A 23,584-nucleotide genomic window follows, 5' to 3' on the forward strand; every position below is an offset into this window, starting at 1 on the left:
TTTAACGAGACTGGACATTGCTCTCCTCCCAAGAAGGAAGCGTCTTCTGATTTCCTGGCCACAGTCTGCATCTGCACTCATCTTCCCACCTAGAAATACAAACCCTGTCACGGCCTCCACATTTTCTCCCTCTATTTCCCAGTTGTCAATCATTCTTGTTGCCATAATCTTGGTTTTTTTGATGTTTAGCTGCAACCATATACACACATATATATGCACATACACATATATACGCATAAATGCACATATACACACATGCACACACATATGCACATGCACACACACACACATACACATATACACATGTGTACGCACATATACACTTATACATATACACATACATGCACACATATATACATATACACAATATACATATACACCTATACACACATATATATGCACACACATATGCACATGCACACATACATACACACATACATACATATACATGTGTACGCACATACACACATATATATACACATACATGCACACATATACACAATATACATATACACATATGCACACACATATGCACACATACACACATATACATATACGTGTGTACGCACATACACACATACATATGCACATATACACACACATATGCACATGCACACATACACACATATACATATACATGTGTACGCATATACACACTTATACATATGCACATACATGCACATATATACACAAGCGCACACTAATACACAATATACATATACACACACACATATATATACTCAAACGGGCCTCGGCTTATATTCGGGTCGGCTTATACTCGAGTATATACGATAATTCAATTTAAAAAAGAAGGTGTTGCCTGCATCCTGTGGTCCGAGGCTCGGTCACGCTCACTCCCATCAAGTTATAGCCCGTGGAAAGACTTTATTGAATGCAAAACACGGAGGAAGAAGAAGACAACAGGATTGCCCAGCCCTTGATCCCACCGACAATGGAGACAACAAAAAATGCACAGTAAACAAACATGGAAGAAGAAGAAGAAGACCGGCCCCTTGGGATGCCAGGCATCTGGAGCCACTGAGCCCTTTGCGTTCCTCCCAACCAAGGGAGCATCTGCACTGTCCACTTAATGCAGTTTGACACCACTTTCGCTGTCCTGGCTGCGAGTTGTAGCTCGGCACTCTTTGGCAAAGGTGGCTCAAGACCTTGCGCAAACTACGACTCCCGGGATCCCGCCTCGGCCCAAGTGGTGTCAAACTGTATTAATTCTATAGTGCGGATACCTCTCCTAGAAGGCGAACCCCCCGAAGTCCAGCATGCTGTCGAAGTCCTGGTCCAACCCCTCGCAGTCCAGGGATTCGTAGTGCGCTTCGGCGGTAGCGTCGCACGCAGAAGGGTGGTAGCCCAGCTCCTTGAAGTCCGGCGGGTGGGACTCGGCTGGGTGGCCGGCGCCGGCCGAAGTGACCATATAGCCCATGGAGGGGCCGGCCGCTGCGCCCCCCACCAGGATGCAGGCCGCCCTGACCCCCGGGCGGGAGCAAGGTCCGTGGCGCAAGCAGTGCGGGGAGCAGCTCCCGTGGCAGGGAATGGACACCGGACCTGCGCAGAGAAAGCATAGGCGTGAATGGAGGGAGAAGGAGAAGAAGAAGTAGAAGAAGGAGAGGAACAAGTGGAAGGAGAGTAGGAAGTGGGGGAAGAAGTGATAGAAGTAGAAGAGGAAGAGGAGGGAGAAAAAGAAGAGAAGGAGGAAGAAAGGAGCAATAAGAAGAGAAAGAAAGGAGGAAGAAAAAGAGGAAGAGGAGGAAGAAGAAGTGATAGAAGTAGAAGAGTAAGGAAGAAGACAAAGAAAAAGAAAAGTAAGAAAGGAGCAGTAAGAAGAAGAGAAAGAAAAAGAGGAAGAGGAGGAAGAAGCGATAGAAGTAGAAGAGGAAGAAAAAGAATAGAAGGAGGAAGAAAAAAGGAAGAAAGGAGCAATAAGAAGATGAGGAAGAAAGAGGAGGAAGAAAAAGAAGAGGAAGAGGTGGAAAAAGTGATAGAAGTAGAAGAGGAAGAAAAAGAAGAGGAGGAGGAAGAAAGGAGCAATAAGAAGAAGAGAAAGAGGAGTAAGAAAAAGAGGAAGAGGAGGAAGAAGTGATAGAAGTAGAAGAGGAAGGAAGAAGAAGAGGAAGAAAAAGAAGAGGAGGAGGAAGAAAGGAGCAATAAGAAGAAGAGAAAGAAAGAGGAGGAAGAAAAAGAAGAGGAAGAGGAGGAAGAAGTGATAGAAATAGAAGAGGAAGAGGAGCAAGAAAAAGAAGAGAAGGAGGAAGATGAAAAAGGAAGAAAGGAGCAATAAGAAGAAGAGAAAGAAAGGGAGGAAGAAGAGGAAGGGGGAAGGAGAGGAGGAAGAAAAAGAAAATGAGGAGGAAAAACGAACAAGTGGAAGGAGAGGAGGAAGAGGCGGAAGAAGTGATAGAAGTAGAAGAGGAGTAAGAGGAAGAAAAAGAAGAGAAGAAGAAAGGAGCAATAAGAAGAGAAAGAAAGAGGAGGAAGAAAAAGAAGAGGAAGAGGAGGAAGAAGTGATGGAAGTAGAAGAGGAAGAAAAAGAAGAGAAGGAGGAAGAGAAAAAGGAAGAAAGGAGTAATAAGAGAAAGAGGAGGAAGAAAAAGAAGGAGGAAGAAGTGATAGAAGTAGAAGAGGAAGAAAAGGAAAAAAGAGGAGGAAGAAAGGAGCAATAAGAAGAAGAAAAAGCGGAGGAAGAAAAAGAAGAAGAGGAAGAAATGATAGAAGTAGAAGAGTAAGAGGAAGAAGAGGAAGAAAAGAGTGACTCTCTCTCCTCAATTCTCCTTCTTGTCCTTCCTTTTCCTTCTCTCCACCATTCTCCCTCTTGTTCTTTCTTCCCCCTTTCTCTCCTCCATCCTCGCTCTTGTTCTTTCTCCTTTCTTCTCCTTTTCCCTCTCCTTCTCCTCTTTCTTCTCTCCATTTTCCTGTTCTTATTCTCTTTCTCTCCTCCATTCTACCTCTTGTCCTTTCTTCTTCTCCTTTCCCTTTCTTCTTCTCCATTCTTCTTTCTCTTTTCTCGTTCTCTTTCCTCTCCTCCTTCTCTTTCTTCTCCTCCTCCTCCTTTTCTCCTCTCCATTTCCCTCATCTTACTCTTTCTCTTCACTATTCTCCCTCTTGTTCTTTCTTCCTTCCCCCTTTCTTTCTCTTTCTCTCCTCCATCCTCCTTCTTGTTATTTCTCCTTTCTTCTCTTTTTCTTTCTCCTTCTCCTCCTTTTCCCTCTCCTTCTCCTCTTTCTTCTCCTCTCCATTTTCCTCATCTTACTCTATTTCTCTTCTCCATTCTTGCCTTCTTTCTTCTTCTCCTTTACCTTTCCTCCTCCCCTCCATTCTTTCTCCTTTTCTTCTTTTTTCTCTTTTCTCCGTCTCTTCATTTTACCTCTTCTTCTCTTCCTCCTCTTTCTTCACCTTCTCTTCCCATCTTTCCTCCTTCTCTCTTTCCTCTTCTTCCCTCGTTCCCCAGCAATAGAGGTCACCATCCCCCTCATCCTCAGTAGAAGACCCCATTCTTGCCCTTCTCTCCTCACCTTCTCTGCTGGGGGACCCTCCGTTGCTGCCTCCGCTCTCTCCCAGGCTCCCTCCTTTCCGACAACATTTCCTTCCCGGGGAGTCGATGTGGACTTTGCAACGAGAAGGAGAACCCAAGGAAAAACCCTGGGGGAAAAAGAGAAGCAAAGGAAGGCGAGCATCAGCATTTCCCTCCCGCCTTGCACCTGAGCATGTGCAGAGTGCACCTCTACCAGATTCCTCCTGTTTCCTCAGCTTTGCATCCTTACCTCTTTGACTTTTCTCAGGATGTTGAGCCACTGTCTGCAGAAAAAAAAGAGAAAAAGAGATAGAGCAGTGTTTCTCAACCTGGGGGTCGGGACCCCTGGGGGGGTCACGAGGGGGTTTCAGAGGGGTCACTGAAGACCATCAGAAAACACATATTTCTGATGGTTTTTGAAAGCCCTTTGGCATAATTGTTTGGGTTCACAGTGCTCTCCGGATCCCTAAATCACTGTCAATTCATCCCACATCCCTCCAGTTTTTTCCATTGGTTATGGGAGTTCTGTGTGGGAAGTTTGGCATAATTCTATCATTGGTGGGGTTCAGAAGACTCTGCTTGTAGGTGAACTATAAATTACAGCAACTACAACTCCCAAATGTCAAGGTATATTTTCCCCAAACTCCACCAGTGTTCACATTTGGGAATATTGAGTGCTTGTGCCAAGTTTGGTCCAGATCCATCATTGCTTGAGTCCACAGTGCTCTCTGGATGTAGGTGAACTACAACTCCAAAACTCAAGGTCAGTACCCACCACACCCTTTCAGTATTTTCTGTTGGCCATGGGAGTCACCAATTCCATCGTTAGTGGAGTTCAGATTGCTCTTTGATTGTAGGTGAACTATAAATCCCAGTAACCACAACTCCCAAACTCAAGGTCAGTGCCAACCACACCCTTTCAGTATTTTCTGTTGGCCATGGGAGTCACCAATTCCATCGTTAGTGGAGTTCAGATTGCTCTTTGATTGTAGGTGAACTATAAATCCCAGTAGCCACAACTCCCAAACTCAAGGTCAATGCCCACCACACCCTTTCAGTATTTTCTGTTGGCCATGGGAGTCACCAATTCCATCGTTAGTGGAGTTCAGATTGCTCTTTGATTGTAGGTGAACTATAAATCCCAGTAGCCACAACTCCCAAACTCAAGGTCAATGCCCACCACACCCTTTCAGTATTTTCTGTTGGCCATGGGAGTCACCAATTCCATCGTTAGTGGAGTTCAGATTGCTCTTTGATTGTAGGTGAACTATAAATCCCAGTAACCACAACTCCCAAATGTCAAGGTCTATTTTTCCCAAGCAATATTCAGATTTGGGCATATTGAGTATTCATGCCAAGTTGGTCCAGATCTATCACTGCTGGAGTCCACAATGCTCTCGGGATGTAGGTGAACTACAACTCCCAAATGACAAAATGACTCCCCCTTCCCCGATCCCACCAGTATTCAGATTTGGGCATATTGGGTATTTGTGTCAAATTTGGTCCAATGAATGAAAATACATCATACATATCAGGTATTTACATGACGATTCATGATGGGAGCAAAATGACAGTTATGAAGTAGCAATGAAAATAATGTTATGGTTGGGGGTCAACACAACATGAAGAACTGTACTAAGGAGTCATGGCATTAGGAACGTTGAGAACCACTGAGATAGACCCTTTAAATTAAATTAAATTAAGTTTTTCCCAAATCAGAGCAAACTGTACACGTTAAAGAAGTGATGGGTACTTCAATAATAATAACAATAATAATAATAATAATGTACTATTGATAAATAATAAATATTATTATTAATAATAATGTATTATTGATAAATAATAATAATAATGTATTATTGATAAATAATAAATATTATTGATAATAATTTATTCATATTCGTATTATATTGTATTAGATTAAAATATTATTATTATCAATATTATATGTATATACAATATATTATTAGGATAGCACAATGTTAGTATGATATATTTTTATCACTGTTTTGCAGTGGCTCCGGTCATTCCTGGAGGGTCGATCTCAGAAGGTGTTGTTGGGGGACACCTGTTCAACCCCACAACCATTGTCTTGTGGGGTTCCTCAGGGCTCAATATTGTCTCCCATGTTGTTTAACATCTACATGAAGCTGCTGGGGGAGATCATCCGGAGTTTCGGGGTGCAGTGTCATCTGTACGCGGATGACGTCCAACTCTGTCACTCCTTTCCACCTGCTACTAAGGAGGCTGTCGAGGTCCTGAACCGGTGCCTGGCCGCTGTAACGGTCTGGATGAGGGCGAACAAACTGAAACTGAATCCAGACAAGACAGAGGTACTCCTGGTCAGTCGTAAGGCCGAACAGGGTATAGGGTTACAGCCTGTGCTGGATGGGGTTGCACTCCCCCTGAAGACGCAGGTTCGCAGTTTGGGTGTGACCCTGGACTCATCGCTGAGCCTGGAAACCCAGGTTTCGGCAGTGACCAGGGGAGCATTTGCACAGCTAAAACTAGTGCGCCAGCTGTGCCCGTACCTTGGGAAGTCTGACTTGGCCACGGTAGTCCACGCTCTGGTTACATCCCGTATGGACTACTGCAACACTCTCTACGTGGGGTTGCCCTTGAAGACGGCTCGGAAGCTCCAACTAGTCCAACACTCGGCAGCCATGATGTTAACAGGAGCGGAGCGCAGGGAGCATACGACCCCCCTTTTGCGCCAACTCCACTAGCTACCAATCTGCTACCGGGCTGAATTCAAAGTGCTGGCGTTGGCCTTTAAAGCCTTAAACGGTTCCGGCCCAAGCTACCTATCCGACCACATCTCCGCCTATGAACCCACCAGGACTTTGAGATCTTCCGGGGAGACCCTGCTCTCGATCCCGCCTGCTTCAAAAGCACGGTTGGCGGGGACGAGAGATAGGGCCTTCTCGGTGGTGGCTCCTCGGCTGTGGAACGCCCTTCCTACGGACATTAGACTAGCACCATCTCTAATGGTATTCCGCAGGAAAGTGAAGACCTGGCTGTTTGAGCAGGCGTTCCAATAATTAGTGCAATGATTGGTTAATGAACATTGGAATGGAACAATGGATGACGAATCTGGAACATGTTTTTGATGACAAGACGACAGTGAATGGGTATTGTAGTAATTGTTATTAATTATGTAATATGTTAGGTTGTTAACTGTTTTTACACTGTAGCATTGGATTTTTGCTGTTCGTATTTGTTGTGAACCGCTGTGAGTCACCTTCGTAAGGTAAATAAATAAATAAATAAAATATATTACTATAGTGTACTATACAGTACAACTATACTGCAATATTATTAGTAATATTACAGGTAATAAATATAATAATAATAATAATAATAATAATAATAATTTATTCATATCCTGTTTTATTTATCTCTCCGTACGGCTCACAATCAAAAACATTACAACTTGAAATATACAACAATAAAACTATATCATTATATATCCTTATATATTATCAGTAGTAATTATGTTGGTATTACTATATTACAATATTATATATTATTATATTTTATTAGTATATTGTATTAGATTATAATATTATTATCAATATTATATGTATATACAATATATTATTAGGATAGCACAGTATTAGTATGATATATTACTATATTATACTATAGCACTATATGATATTATTAGTAATATTACATGTAATATATAATATACAAGTATCATATTATTATATATTGTTATATATTATCAGTAGTAATTATATTTGATATATTAGTATTTATTACAATATTATATATTATTATATTGTATTATTAGTATATTATTATCAATTATTATTATCAATATTACATGTATATACAATATATTATTAGGATAGCACAATATTAGCATGATATATTACTATATTATACTATAGCACTATACTTTGATATTATTAGTAATATTAAATGTAATATATAATATACAAGTATTATGTTATTATATATTATTGTATTGTACTCTATTATTATACCACAATATGTATAATGCATTACCATTATATTATGCTATTAGGTATGATATAATACATTTTACTATATCATAAGTTGTAGTATATATTTTATATATAATATATTGTATTGCAACATCATTAATCTTACATATAATATTACCATCTTCACCTACTTTTATCTCTTGGTTGAGTGTCAAAGCTTCTAACATTATATTATTATTATTATTAATCATAATATTATTAATGCAGAAACATCAACAACAATGACAGTCAATTTATTTATTTATCATGTCAGGAGCAAACCAAACAGTTGTATTGCATTTTCAACAAACAAACAAAACAATGAAAGAGAGAGGCTGCCACCCCTCTCTTGGCCTCTAGATGGCACCATTGTGCTTGTAAACAATATGTTAGGGCTGGGCAATTCGTTTCGTTAATTCGTTAATTCGTTAAATATTCGTTATTTTTTGAATTACGAAACGATTACAAAACTTTTTTTTTAACCTGGAAGTGTTTTTAAATATCGAAACGGCATTTCCGTCCATTTCGGAAATACGTAAGATGGCCGCCTGCCGATGCTTGCTGGGAGCTCTGCCGGCTGAGCAAGCGAGGGAGAGGGCGAGCGAGAGGGGCGAGCGAGCAGCGACGGTGAGAGCCATTCAGCTGTGAAACTCTTTGCCCCAGAGGGAGTGCGGTGGAGACTGTTTGAAACAGAGGCTGGATGGCCATCTGTCAGGGAAGGGCTTGGTGGGCCATTGACCTTCAGTTTTGGAGTTGTAGTTCACCTACATCCAGAGGCCACTACAGACTCAAACAATGATGGATCTGGACCACACTTGGCCAGCGAGAGGGGTGAGCGAACGGAGAGCGAGAGGGGCGAGCGAGCGGAGAGCGAGAGGGGCGAGCGAGCGGAGAGCGAGAGGGGCGAGCGAGCGGCGAGCCGAGCGAGAGGGGCGAGAGAGCGGCGAGCCGAGCGAGAGGGGCGAGAGAGCGGCGAGCGAGAGGGGCGAGAGAGCGGAGAGCGAGAGGGGCGAGCGAGCGGCGAGCCGAGCGAGAGGGGCGAGTGAGCGGAGAGTGAGAGGGGCGAGCGAGCGGAGAGCGAGAGGGGCGAGCGAGCGGCGAGCCGAGCGAGAGGGGCGAGTGAGCGGAGAGCGAGAGGGGCGAGCGAGCGGAGAGCGAGAGGGGCGAGCGAGCGGAGAGCGAGAGGGGCGAGCGAGCGGAGAGCGAGAGGGGCGAGGGAGCGGAGAGCGAGAGGGGCGAGCGAGCGGAGAGCGAGAGGGGCGAGTGAGCGGAGAGCGAGAGGGGCGAGAGAGCGGAGAGCGAGAGGGGCGAGAGAGCGGAGAGCGAGAGGGGCGAGTGAGCGGAGAGCGAGAGGGGCGAGAGAGCGGAGAGCGAGAGGGGCGAGTGAGGGGAGAGCGAGAGGGGCGAGTGAGCGGAGAGCGAGAGGGGCGAGAGAGCGGAGAGCGAGAGGGGCGAGCGAGCGGCGAGCCGAGCGAGAGGGGCGAGTGAGCGGAGAGCGAGAGGGGCGAGTGAGCGGAGAGCGAGAGGGGTGAGCGAGCGGAGAGCGAGAGGGGCGAGTGAGCGGAGAGCGAGAGGGGCGAGAGAGCGGAGAGCGAGAGGGGCGAGCGAGCGGCGAGCCGAGCGAGAGGGGCGAGTGAGCGGAGAGCGAGAGGGGCGAGGGAGCGGAGAGCGAGAGGGGTGAGCGAGCGGAGAGCGAGAGGGGCGAGTGAGCGGAGAGCGAGAGGGGCAAGAGAGCGGAGAGCGAGAGGGGCGAGCGAGCGGCGAGCCGAGCGAGAGGGGCGAGTGAGCGGAGAGCGAGAGGGGCGAGGGAGCGGAGAGCGAGAGGGGCGAGCGAGCGGAGAGCGAGAGGGGCGAGTGAGCGGAGAGCGAGAGGGGCGAGAGAGCGGAGAGCGAGAGGGGCGAGCGAGCGGAGAGCGAGAGGGGCGAGGGAGCGGAGAGCGAGAGGGGCGAGCGAGCGGAGAGCGAGAGGGGCGAGTGAGCGGAGAGCGAGAGGGGCGAGAGAGCGGAGAGCGAGAGGGGCGAGAGAGCGGAGAGCGAGAGGGGCGAGTGAGCGGAGAGCGAGAGGGGCGAGAGAGCGGAGAGCGAGAGGGGCGAGTGAGGGGAGAGCGAGAGGGGCGAGTGAGCGGAGAGCGAGAGGGGCGAGCGAGCGGCGAGCCGAGCGAGAGGGGCGAGTGAGCGGAGAGCGAGAGGGGCGAGTGAGCGGAGAGCGAGAGGGGTGAGCGAGCGGAGAGCGAGAGGGGCGAGTGAGCGGAGAGCGAGAGGGGCGAGAGAGCGGAGAGCGAGAGGGGCGAGCGAGCGGCGAGCCGAGCGAGAGGGGCGAGTGAGCGGAGAGCGAGAGGGGCGAGGGAGCGGAGAGCGAGAGGGGTGAGCGAGCGGAGAGCGAGAGGGGCGAGTGAGCGGAGAGCGAGAGGGGCGAGAGAGCGGAGAGCGAGAGGGGCGAGCGAGCGGCGAGCCGAGCGAGAGGGGCGAGTGAGCGGAGAGCGAGAGGGGCGAGGGAGCGGAGAGCGAGAGGGGTGAGCGAGCGGAGAGCGAGAGGGGCGAGTGAGCGGAGAGCGAGAGGGGCGAGAGAGCGGAGAGCGAGAGGGGCGAGCGAGCGGCGAGCCGAGCGAGAGGGGCGAGTGAGCGGAGAGCGAGAGGGGCGAGGGAGCGGAGAGCGAGAGGGGTGAGCGAGCGGAGAGCGAGAGGGGCGAGTGAGCGGAGAGCGAGAGGGGCGAGAGAGCGGAGAGCGAGAGGGGCGAGCGAGCGGCGAGCCGAGCGAGAGGGGCGAGTGAGCGGAGAGCGAGAGGGGTGAGCGAGCGGAGAGCGAGAGGGGCGGGCGAGCGGAGAGCGAGAGGGACTCAAACAATGATGGATCTGGACCACACTTGGCAAAAGCACTCAATATACACCCAAATATGAACACAGATGGAGTTTGCGGGAAATAGACCTTGACATTTGGGAGTTTTATTTACGGGGATTTATGGTTCACCTGCAATCAAAGAGCATTCTGAACCCCACAAGCGGCGAGCGAGAGGGGCGAGCGAGCGGCAAGCGAGCGGCGAGCGAGAGAGCCCGCCAGAGTGAGTGCCTGCCTTCCCTCCTTAATAATAATTTAAATTTAATAATAATAATTTTAATTTCTCCTCCCTATTCTACTAAATTAATAATTAAATTTAAAAAATATTTTAAAAATATTGAAAAAAAAAGGGCGCCATCTTTACAAAATGTTTTGTAAATATTTACGAAATTTTATAAATACCGAACTTTTTTTTTGGAAAATTTTGTAATTATTTTAAATATCGAAACAAAAAAAACCCCCAATTACAAAACGATTTTAGAAACAAATTTTTGCGTTGTTACCCAGGCCTACAATATGTGTCTGCCTGCCTTGAAGTTGTCTGTTATGGACTTAGAATCATAGAATCATAGAATCCAAGAGTTGGAAGAGACCTCATGGGCTATCATCCAGTCCAACCCCATTCTGCCAAGAAGCAGGAATATTGCATTCAAATCACCCCTGACAGATGGCCATCCAGCCTCTGCTTAAAAGCTTCCAAAGAAGGAGCCTCCACCACACTCCGGGGCAGAGAGTTCCACCGCTGAACGGCTCTCACAGTCAGGAAGTTCTTCCTAATGTTCAGATGGAATCTCCTCTCTTGTAGTTTGAAGCCATTGCTCCATTGCGTCCTAGTCTCCAGGGAAGCAGAAAACAAGCTCCCTCCCTCCTCCCTGTGGCTTCCTCTCACATATTTATACATGGCTATCATATCTCCTCTCAGCCTTCTCTTCTTCAGGCTAAACATGCCCAGCTCCTTAAGCCGCTCCTCATAGGGCTTGTTCTCCAGACCCTTGATCATTTTAGTCGCCCTCCTCTGGACACATTCCAGCTTGTCAATATCTCTCTTGAATTGTGGTGCCCAGAATTGGACACAATATTCCAGCTGTGGTCTAACCAAAGCAGAATAGAGCATGGGGAGCATGACTTCCCTAGATCTAGACACTAGGCTCCTCTTGATGCAGGCCAAAATCCCATTGGCTTTTTTGCCGCCACATCACATTGTTGGCTCATGTTTAACTTGTTGTCCACGAGGACTCCAAGATCTTTTTCACACGTCCTGCTCTCGAGCCAGGCGTCCCCCATTCTGTATCTTTGCATTTCATTTTTTCTGCCAAAGTGGAGTATCTTGCATTTGTCACTGTTGAACTTCATTTTGTTAGTTTTGGCCAATCGTCTCTAATCTGTCAGGATTGTTTTGAATCCTGCTCCTGTCCTCTGGAGTCTTGGCTCTCCCTCCCAATTTGGTGTCGTCTGCAAACTTGATGATCCTGCCTTCTCACCCTTCATCTAAGTCATGAATAAAGATCCTGAGCAGGACCGGGCCCAGGACAGAAACCCTGCTTGTGGCACTCCGCTCGTCACTTCTTTCCAAGATGAAGAGGAAGCATTAGTGAGCACTCTCTGTGTTCGTCCACTTAACCAATTCCAGATCCACCTCACCGTAGTTTTGCCTAGCCCACATTGGACTAGTTTCCTTGCCAGAAGGTCATGGGGGACCTTGTCAAAGAAGGCCTTCCTGAAATCCAGGTACGCTACATCCACGGCATCATTCCCCGCATCTACCCAGCTTGTAGCTCTATCGAAGAAAGAGATCAGATTAGACTTCAGACTCAAGAGATGGTTTTGCTGGTCTTCCTTTTGGACTGCCATTCCCATCATCCCCAGCCAGCATAGATGGGAGTGACAGTCCCAAAGGCCCCTTTCCCAATACTATGGAGGTTCTTCATTTGCAGTCTTTGGGGGAAAGAGACAAAGGTCTGAATGTATACAATGCATGGGGCTCTTTTCCCAATACAGGCAGCCCCCAAGTTACAATATACAGGGTTAGTCAAAATGAATAGGCCAATAAGAAAATTAATTGTATATCTTATTGGCCTATTCATTTTGACTAACCCTGTATGTATATATATGTGTGTGTGTGTGTGTGTGTGTGTGTGTGTGTGTGTAATGTTGGTTTGTGGGATTAACATAACTCAAAAACCACCTCAGTGTGCTCTGCTGGTTTGTTGGGTGGTTTGCTTTCCTTTTATTAGTTTGCATGATTACCTGTTGTTTTCTTTTGGATCATATTATAATTATTTGTGCAAATATTAATAAAAAGTATTATTTAAAAAACCACTGAGCGACTCGACACCAAATTTGGACACAAGACACCTCTCAGGCCAACGAGTGATCATTACTCATAAAAACACTGCAAAACACAGCGGAAGGGACTTAAAAAACCAAAAAACACAAAACAAAACAAAAAATACATCACAACGCATGCGCGAAACCACATGTAGATAATATGCAAACACACATATGCACATATACACAAACTGGGCCACAGCAATGTATCGCAGGCGCAAAACCACACGCACATATATACAAACACACACATACACAAATATATAAACACACAAAACACATATACACAGACTGGGCCACATATTATAATGCATGTGCAAAACCACATAAATACACATAAACACAAATATACATACATATATACACACACAAAACGCATATACACAGACTGGGCCACAGCAACATGTGCCAGAGGATGGCTAGTGTGTGCATGTGTGTGTGTATATATATGTGTGTGTGTGTGTGTATGTATGTGTGTGTGTATATATATAGTATCGCAGATTTGGAAGGGACTCCCAAAGACTATCCAGTCCACTCTTATTCTGAACTGTGAGGTGTTTGCAAGTTGGATGTTTGTAACTCCGGTACTATATATATATATATATGTGTGTGTGTGTGTGTGTGTATGTATATGTATATATCTTATAGATTTGGAGGGGACCCTTAAAGGCCACCCCAGTCCAGCCCCGTGTCTAACTTTGAGGCCTTTACAAGTCAGGTGTTTCTAACTCGGGCAGTCCCTGTATGTGTGTGTGTGTACATACATATACATACATACATACATACATACATACATATATGGGATACAGTATCACACATGTAGAAGGGACCCCCAAAAGCCATCCAGTCCAGCCCCGTTCTTAACTGTGAGTCATTTGCAAAGTGGATGTTTGTAACTCAGGTCCTGTATGGATACATTGAGATAGATATACTATACAGATTTGGAAGGGACCCCCAGAGGCCATCCAGTCCAGCCCCGTTCTTAACTGAGTCATAATGTATTGTAACTCAGGTCATGTATGTATATATTGAGCTAGATATAATATTACAGATTTGGAAGGGGCCCCCAGAGGCCATCCAGTCCAGCCTTATTCTTAACTGAGTCATTTGCAAATCCGATGTTTGTAACTCAGGTCCTGTATGGATACATTGAGATAGATATACTATACAGATTTGGAAGGGGTCCCCAGAGGCCATCCAGTCCAGCCTCATTCTTAACTGTGTGTCATTTGCATTGTAACTCAGGTCATGTATGGATATATTGAGCTAGATATAGTATTACAGATTTGGAAGGGGCCCCCAGAGGCCATCCAGTCCAGCCTTATTCTTAACTGAGTCATTTGCAAATCCAATGTTTGTAACTCAGGTCCTGTATGGATACATTGAGATAGATATACTATACAGATTTGGAAGGGACCCCTAGAGGCCATCCAGTCCAGCCCCGTTCTTAACTGTGTGTCATTTGCATTGTAACTCAGGTCATGTATGTATATATTGAGCTAGATATACTATTACAGATTTGGAAGGGGCCCCCAGAGGCCATCCAGTCCAGCCTTATTCTTAACTATGAGTCATTTGCAAATCCGATGTTTGTAACTCAGGTCCTGTATGGATACATTGAGCTAGATATATTATACAGATTTGGAAGGGACCCCCAGAGGCCATCCAGTCCAGCCCCGTTCTTAACTGTGTGTCATTTGCATTGTAACTCAGGTCATGTATGTATAAATTGAGCTAGATATAGTATTACAGATTTGGAAGGGGCCCCCAGAGGCCATCCAGTCCAGCCTCATTCTTAACCATGAGTCATTTGCAAGTTGAACAGTGTAATGTTGATAACTCAGGTCTTGTATGTATGTATATGTATAGAGATCTAGAATGAGAGACCGCTTACCTGCACTGCTGCCGGTCAGGGGCCAGGAGGAGCAGGACCTTCCCCCCGTGGAGGCGCAGGCCCAGGCAGCTGTCCCTCTGGGCGCCCGGCGGGAGGGGCGGGAGGTCCCGGATCTGGCCGCCCTCCAGGATGTCCTGGCAGCCGCTGCCCAGGGCGATGCCCGTCTCGGCCGGGGAGTGCGCGTCCGGACACACCAGCAGGCTCCCGTCCACCGAGAGCAGCAGGAACTTCTCCTTCCACTGCTTAAAGAGGAAGCCACCTGTGCAAGGGACACTGGCATTTACTCACATCTGCAAAATTAAGGGGTGCATCATATCCATGCAATACGGTAATCTTAGTGCTGAGCCAAAGCAAAGTGCAAGCTTTGAAGGACATCATTTCACATTTAATTCTATTAGCTCAATGCTATGCAATAATGGGATTTGTATAAATAAGGGGTGCATTATATCCATGCAATACGGTAATCTCAGTTCTGAGCCAAAGCAAAAGGGAAAGCTTTGAGAGATGTCATCTCTCATTGAATTGCATTGGCTCAATGCTATGCAATAATGGGATTTGCATAAATAACCTTTGCAAAATTAAGGGGTGCATTATATCCATGCAATACGGTAATCTCAGTGCTATGCCAAAGCAAAAGGAGAATCTGCTGCAAGAACTACTCTTTGAAGGACGTCATTTCCCATTTAATTGCATTGGCTCAATGCTATGCAATGCTAGGATTTGTGTAAATGACCTTTGCAAAATTAAGGGGTGCATTATATCCATGCAATATGGTAATGTCAGTGCTGAGCCCAAGCAAAAAGAGAATCTGCTGCAAGAACTACTCTTTGAGGGATGTCATCTCTCGTTTAACTGCAATGGCTCAATGCTATGCAATAATTGGATTTGTATAAATGACCTTTGCAAAATTAAGGGGTGCGTTATATCCATGCAATACGATAATCTCAGTTATGAGCCAAAGCAAAAGGGGAAGCTTTGAGAGATGTCATCTCTCATTGAATTGCATTGGCTCAATGCTATGCAATAATGGGATTGGTGTAAATGACCTCTGCAAAATTAAGGGGTGCATTATATCCATGCAATACGGTAATCTCAGTTATGAGCCAAAGCAAATGGGGAAGCTGTGAGAGATGTCATCTCCCATTTAATTGCATTGCTTCAATGCTATGCAATGCTGGGATTTGTATAAATGACCTCTGCAAAAGTAAGGGGTGCATTATATCCATGCAATACGGTAATCTCAGTTCTGAGCCAAAGCAAAAGGGAAAGCTTTGAGAGATGTCATCTCTCATTGAATTGCATTGGCTCAATGCTATGCAATAATGGGATTTGTATAAATAACCTTTGCAAAATTAAGGGGTGCATTATATCAATGCAATACGGTAATCTCAGTGCTATGCCAAAGCAAAAGGAGAATCTGCTGCAAGAACTACTCTTTGAAGGACGTCATCTCCCATTTAATTGCATTGGCTCAATGCTATGCAATGCTAGGATTTGTGTAAATGACCTTTGCAAAATTAAGGGGTGCATTATATCCATGCAATATGGTAATCTCAGTGCTGAGCCCAAGCAAAAAGAGAATCTGCTGCAAGAACTACTCTTTGAGGGATGTCATCTCTCGTTTAATTGCAATGGCTCAATGCTATGCAATAATTGGATTTGTATAAATGACCTCTGCAAAAGTAAGGGGTGCATCATATCTATGCAATACGGTAATTTCAATGCTGAGCCAAAGCAAAAGGAGAAGCTGCTGCAAGAACTACTCTTTCAAGGATGTCACCTCCCATTTAATTGCATTGGCTCAATGCTATGCAATACTGGGATTTGTATAAATGACCTCTGCAAAATGAAGGGGTGCGTTATATCCATGCAATACGGTAATCTTAGTTCTGAGCCAAAGCAAATGGGGAAGCTGTGAGAGATGTCATCTCCCATTTAATTGCATTGGCTCCATGCTATGCAGTAATGGGATTTGTATAAATAACCTCTGCAAAATTAAGGGGTGCATTATATCCATGCAATACGGTAATCTCAGTGCCGAGCCAAAGCAAAAGGAGAATCTGCTGCAAGAACTACTCTTTGAAGGACGTCATCTCTCATTGAATTGCATTAGCTCAATGATATGCAATGCTGGGATTTGTATAAATGACCTCTGCAAAAGTAAGGGGTGCATTATATCCATGCAATACGGTAATTTCAGTGCTGAGCCAAAGCAAAAGGAGAATCTGCTGCAAGAACTACTCTTTGAAGGACGTCATCTCTCATTGAATTGCATTAGCTCAATGATATGCAATGCTGGGATTTGTATAAATGACCTCTGCAAAATTAAGGGGTGCATTATATCCATGCAATACGGTAATCTCAGTGCCGAGCCAAAGCAAAAGGAGAATCTGCTGCAAGAACTACTCTTTGAGGGATGTCATCTCTCATTTAATTGCATTGGTTCAATGCTATGCAATGCTAGGATTTGTATAAATGACTTCTGCAAAATTAAGGGGAGCATTATATCCATGCAATACGGTAATTTCAGTGCTGAGCCAAAGCAAAAGGAGAATCTGCTGCAAGAACTACTCTTTGAAGGATGTCATCTCTCATTTAATTGCATTGGCTCAATGCTAAGCAATGCTAGGATTTGTGTAAATGACATCTGCAAAATTAAGGGATGCATCATATCCATGCAATACGGTAATCTCAGTTATGAGCCAAAGCAAAAGGGGAAGCTTTGAGGGATGTCATGTCTCATTTAATTGCATTGGCTCAATGCTATGCAATAATGGGATTTGTATAAAGGACCTCTGCAAAAGTAAGGGGTGCATTATATCCATGAAATACGGTAATTTCAATGCTGAGCCAAAGCAAAAGGAGAATCTGCTGCAAGAACTACTCTTTAAAGGATGTCATTTCTCATTTAATTGCATTGGGTCAATGGAAGAGAAGGAAGATGAAGAAGCAGCAAGAGCAGCAGAAGAAGGAGAGATAAAAGAGAAGAAGAAAAGGGAAAGAAGAGAAGGAAGAAGAAGCAGCAAGAGCAGCAGAAGAAGGAGAGGTAAAAAAGAAGAAGAGGAGGAAGAGAAGGAATGAAGAGAAGGAAGAAGTAGCAGCAAGAGCAGCAGAAGGAGGAGAGATCAAAGAGGAGAAGAAGAGAAGGAAGGAAGAGAAACAGGAGAAAAAGTAGCAGGAGCAGCAGAGGAATGAGAGATAAAAGAGGAGGAGAGGAGGAGGAAGGAAGAGAAGGAAGAAAAAGAGGAAGAAGGAAGAGCAGCAGAAGGAGAGATAAAAGAGAAGAGGAGGAGGAAGAGAAGGAATGAAGAGAAGGAAGAAGCAGCAGCAAGAGCAGCAGAAGGTGAGATCAAAGAGAAGAAGAAGAAGAAAAAGAGAAGGAGAGGAAGCAGCAAGAGCAGCAGAAGAAGGAGAGATAGAAGAGAAGGAAGAGAAGGAAGAAGAAGCAGCAAGAGCAGCAGAAGGAGGAGAGATAAAAGAGAAGAAGAGGAGAAGTTTTAGAGCAGTAGGAAAGATGAAGAAAGAAGAGAAGAAAGAGAAGGAGAAGAAAAGGAAGATGGAGAATTCATCCTTTCACAAGTTTGCATACTGCTTTTTGATAACATTTTTGGACGGCGCATGCTAACAGCCAGGGATGGGACGCTACTACTCGGAAATCCTCTGAGTAATACTACTCTTCCCTCCCATCTGTGTCCCTGAAACGGGCCCAGCGTCACGTCACGCGGAGCAACAAAGAGATTACATTCCTGATTAAATTCTCCCTTTGCGGCCTTGGGATTAGGATGCAATCAAATGCACGGCCGTTGTAATCCCGCCTGGCATCCAGACCGGAATATATATATATATATATATATATATATAGTATACGTCTAAAAACCCGTACATTTTCCTGTTTTGCAACTGGCCGGGAGAGAAGATTAAGGAAAGCAAAACCACTATGGGATGAAATTACAAATTGGGCATGTGTTCAATGAGTCTCTAATACACTCAATGCATTAGAAATGAGAATAGAAACGGGTCCGCTGAGCATGCACAGAGTGCCTTTGACGTAAGCACTGGGAATGCTAAATTGCAAAATTGCAAAATCTAGAAAGAAATCCAGCTTTAAAACAGGGGTTCGTCCTCTGTATATATATATATATATATATTACGGAGCTACAACTCCCATCAGGATGGACAGTGGTTGGGAATGATGGGTGCTGTAGTCCCAAAATATTTTGCAATGTTATCGGCTCCGTCCTCTGTATGTATGTATATATAATGGATCTACAACTCCCATCGGCATGGACAGTGGTTGGGAATGATGGGTGCTGTAGTTCCGAAATATTTTGCAATGTTATCGGCTCCATCCTCTGTATCTATCTATCTATCTATCTATCTATATATATATAATGGAACTACAACTCCCATCAGCATGGACAGTGGTTGGGAATGATGGGTGCTGTAGTCCCGAAATATTTTGCAATGTTATCGGCTCCGTCCTCTCTCTCTCTCTCTCTATATATATATATATATGTATATTGGAACTACAACTCCCATCGGCATGGACAGTGGTTGGGAATGATGGGTGCTGTAGTCCCGAAATATTTCGCAATGTTATCGGCTCCGTCCTCTGTGTGTGTGTGTGTGTATGTATATATATATATATATATATATATATATAATGGAACTACACTCCCATCAGCATGGACAGTGGTTGGAAATGATGGGTACTGTAGTCCCAAAATATTTCGCAATGTTATTGGCTCCATCCTCTGCATATATATATAATAGAACTACAACTCCCATCGCCATGGACAGTGGTTGGGAATGATGGGTGCTGTAGTCCTGAAATATTTCACAATGTTATCGGCTCGGTCCTCTGTATATATAATGGAACTACAACTCCCATCGGCATGGACAGTGGTTGGGAATGATGGGTGTTGTAGTCCCGAAATATTTCGCAATGTTATCGGCTCCGTCCTCTATATATATATTATGGAACTACAACTCCCATCGGCATGGACAGTGGTTGGGAATGATGGGTGCTGTAGTCCCAAAATATTTTGCAATGTTATCAGCTCCGTCCTCTGTATCTATATATATATTATGGAACTACAACTCCCATCAGCATGGACAGTGGTTGGGAATGATGGGTGCTGTGGTCCCAAAATATTTTGCAATGTTATCGGCTCCGTCCTCTGTGTGTGTGTATATATATATATATAGGAACTACAACTCCCATCGGCATGGACAGTGGTTGGGAATGATGGGTGTTGTAGTCCCGAAATATTTTGCAATGTTATCGGCTCCATCCTCTGTATCTATATATATATTATGGAACTACAACTCCCATCGGCATGGACAGTGGTTGGGAATGATGGGTGCTGTAGTCCCGAAATATTTCGCAATGTTATCAGCTCTGTCCTCTGTGTGTGTGTGTATATATATATAATGGAACTACAACTCCCATCGGCATGGGCAGTGGTTGGGAATGTTGGGTGCAAAATATTTCGCAATGTTATGTGACCGCAATGTTTTGCAATATTATGGGACTACAAATACTGCAATAAAGACGGGGAATAGATAAAGTAAACAACAACAAACAAACAAACAACAACAACTGCTTTGACTCCCCTTGTGGATTGACTACAAAAAAGCCTTTGACTCACTCCCACACAGTTGGATCATCAAGTGCCTAGACATCATCGGGATTTGTGAAAACGTTGGCACTTTTATGGAAAATATGACAAAGCACTGGAAAACTGAACTGTTTGTTGGAAATGAAAGCTATGGACTTGTCAACATCAGGAGAGGAATCTTCCAGGAAGACTTGAGAGCAGTAAATGTGAATAATAATAATAATAATAATAATAATAATAATAATAATAATAATAATAATAATAATAATAATTGACAAAATGATTCTGGAGAACTGCAAAAGCCGAAAAACCAATCTTCCCATGACGTGGATTGACTACAAAAAAGCCTTTGACTCTCTCCCACACAGTTGGATCATCAAGTGCCTAGACATCATCGGGATGTGTAAAAACGTTGGCACTTTTATTGAAAATATGATGAAGCAGTGGAAAACTGAACTGTTTGTTGGAAATGAAAACTACGGACTTGTCAATATCAGGAGAGGAATCTTCCAGGGAGACTCAAGCACAGTAAATGTGAATAATAATAATAATAATAATAATAATAATAATAATAATAATAATAGACAAAATGATTCTGGAGAACGGCAAAAGCCGGAAAAACCAATCTTCACATGACGTGGATTGACTACAAAAAAGCCTTTGACTCACTCCCACGAAGTTGGATCATCAAGTGCCTAGACATCATCAGGATTTGTAAAAACGTTGGCACTTTTATTGAAAATATGATGAAAACTGAACTGTTTGTTGGAAATGAAAACTACGGACTTGTCAACCTCAGAAGAGGATTTTTCCAGGGAGACTCGTTGTCCTCACTGCTTTTCATCATTGCCATGATCTCTCTGTCAACAATCTTACAAAAAACAAACCTCGGCTATCAAGCATCTCAGAGATCTCACAAAATTTCACATTTGTTGTACATGGACGACCTGAAGCTGTATAGGAAAACCGAAACCGAAATCCAGTCTCTGACTAACACTGTCCGAATCTTTAGCACAGATATCAACATGGAGTTTGGTTTGGACAAATGTTTGACAGTGGCACCGAAGAAGGGAAAAATCCTTGAAAGTGAGGGCATAAATATGCGAAAAAGTGTCACCAGCCAGAGGTCTAGAAATATTTGGGCAGACTATGGCTCGACAACATGAAACACGAACATGTGAAAACTGTGGTCAGCAAAGAATACATTCAAAGGGTCAGAAAAATTCTCAAAAGCAACCTCAAGGGAGGCAACACCATCAAGGCCATCAACACCTGGGCCATACCTGAAGTCAGTAATCAGAAACTTCTCAAAGCACAGCAGACAAAGAACCAGTACAAGAAAACTTCACTCCAAACCAGAGCTGACAGCTGGCACAACAAAGCCCGGCATTGAAGGAAAAGTGGACAAGTGTCATAAGATACGCTGCTGGCATCATAAACTGGACACAGGCAGGACTGGACAATTTGGACAGAAAAACATGACAATTCAGAATTCATTACATCCTCGCAGTGATGTTGACCGGCTCTATCTACCTAGAAGGTCTGGTGGCAGAGGACTCTTACAAGTCAAACAAGCAGTTGAAGAAGAAAAACACGATGCATTGGCAGAATATGGAAAGGAAAGCCAAAAACCTGCTTTGAATGGAGTCAATAATCGGAAACTTATCAAAGCACAGCAGACAAAGAGTCAGTACAAGAAAACTCCAAACCAGAGCAGACAGCTGGCACAAAGAAGCATTGCATAGGCAGGACTCTTTACACGTAAAACAAGTGTCATCAACAATCAGACATTTGTATTACATTTTTAACAAAAACAAACAAACAGACAGACAAAACAGAATTTGCAAGCTTGGTAGTTGATTATAATAATATATAATAGTATATTTATATAATAATATATAATAGTACATTTATATAATAATATAAAATAGTACATTTATATAATATATAGTAACATATTTACATAATAATATATAGTAATATATTTATATAATAATATATAATAATACATTTATATAATAATATACAATAATATATTTATATAATGATATAAATATATAATAATAATATATTTATATAATATATAATAATACATTTATATAATAATATATAATAGTACATTTATACAATAATCTATAATAATATATTTATATAATATACAATAATATATTTATATTAGTCTATAATAGTATATTTATATAATAATATATAATAGTACATTTATATAATATATAGTAATATATGTATATAATAATATATAGTAATATATTTATATAATAATATATAATAATACATTATATAATATATACAATAGTACTTTTATATAATAATATATAGTAATATGTTTATATAATAATATACAATAATATATTTATATAATGATATAAATATATATAAAATAATAATATATTTATATAATAATATATAATAGTACATTTATATAACAATCTATAATAATATTATATAAATAGTACATTTATATAATAATATATAATAGTACATTTATACAATAATCTATAATATAATATAATAATATAATATAATAATATAATATAATAATTTAATATAATATAATAGTACATTTATACAATAATCTATAATAATATATTTATATAATAATATACAATAATATATTTATATAATTTATAATAGTACATTTATATAACAATATATAATAGTGCATTTATGTAATAATATACAATAATATATTTATATAATGATATAAATATAATAATAATATATTTATATGATAATATATAATAATATATTTATATATTTAAATAAATAATAATATATTTATATAATAATATATAATGGTAGTATATTTACATAGTCATATATTTATATAATAATATATAACCTAATAATATATAATTAATATAATATCTTCCAGGCCCCAGGCTATGGGATTTGCAGTTTCCCAAGGCCCTCAGCCTCCTCTTTGCCGAACTATAACTCCCGGGGCCGAATAGCATTGAAGGCATCATATGCATAAAAACATCCAGATTTTCCAAACCAATAAAACAACTCCAAAAAGTGTGAAAATCAATGTTTTAGGTTGGACTCACCATACTTCCGGAGGTAGCCTTGATGGATCCCGGCGGAACTCATGCTGCCGGGAGCCTTCCATGAGACGGAGATGGAAGAAGAGAGCCGGAACGCAATGGGAGCGAAGGGCCGGGTCAACGGAATGCAATGCAATGCAATGGCTTGGACTGCTAATCCCTGAGAGCATCCCTGCCTTGGCAGCTGCATCCCTCTCGGCCAATCAGGGCTCTCCCTCTGGCCTAAGCCACGCCCCCTTTCCCTCTTTGCAAACTCTGGTCCCATTTCCTCCAGGGAGGGATGCGCTTAGGCCATAATGATAGAAAGGCACCGATATAAATCTTT

General features: G+C 43.0%; 1 protein-coding gene across 1 annotated transcript; it reads right to left on the minus strand.

Moving 5' to 3' along the window:
* Window positions 1–865: 865 nt before the first annotated feature.
* On the minus strand, window positions 866–23,453 carry LOC132780725 (uncharacterized). The gene is made up of 5 exons (XM_067461130.1): window positions 23,263–23,453; window positions 14,574–14,832; window positions 3,774–3,807; window positions 3,525–3,651; window positions 866–1,560 (listed from the first exon to the last, which is right to left on the minus strand). The coding sequence occupies exons 1-5, from the start codon at window positions 23,447–23,449 to the stop codon at window positions 1,250–1,252; spliced, it is 918 nt and encodes a 305-aa protein (XP_067317231.1). The 5' UTR covers window positions 23,450–23,453; the 3' UTR covers window positions 866–1,249.
* Window positions 23,454–23,584: the final 131 nt, after the last annotated feature.

This window comes from Anolis sagrei, chromosome X, assembly GCF_037176765.1.
Source record: "Anolis sagrei isolate rAnoSag1 chromosome X, rAnoSag1.mat, whole genome shotgun sequence".
In the NCBI taxonomy this organism is placed as follows: Eukaryota; Metazoa; Chordata; class Lepidosauria; order Squamata; family Dactyloidae; genus Anolis; species Anolis sagrei.

Bases quoted from the DNA above. Each gene is read 5' to 3' on its own strand.
- LOC132780725 (XM_067461130.1), bottom strand. From the start codon at position 23,449: ATGCAGCTGCCAAGGCAGGGATGCTCTCAGGGATTAGCAGTCCAAGCC. The intron at 14,833-23,262 runs GTGAGTCCAACC...TCCCTTGCACAG, and splicing joins AGGCTACCTCCGGAAGTATG to GTGGCTTCCTCTTTAAGCAG. The intron at 3,652-3,773 runs GTAAGGATGCAA...TTTTTCCCCCAG, and splicing joins TCCTGAGAAAAGTCAAAGAG to GGTTTTTCCTTGGGTTCTCC.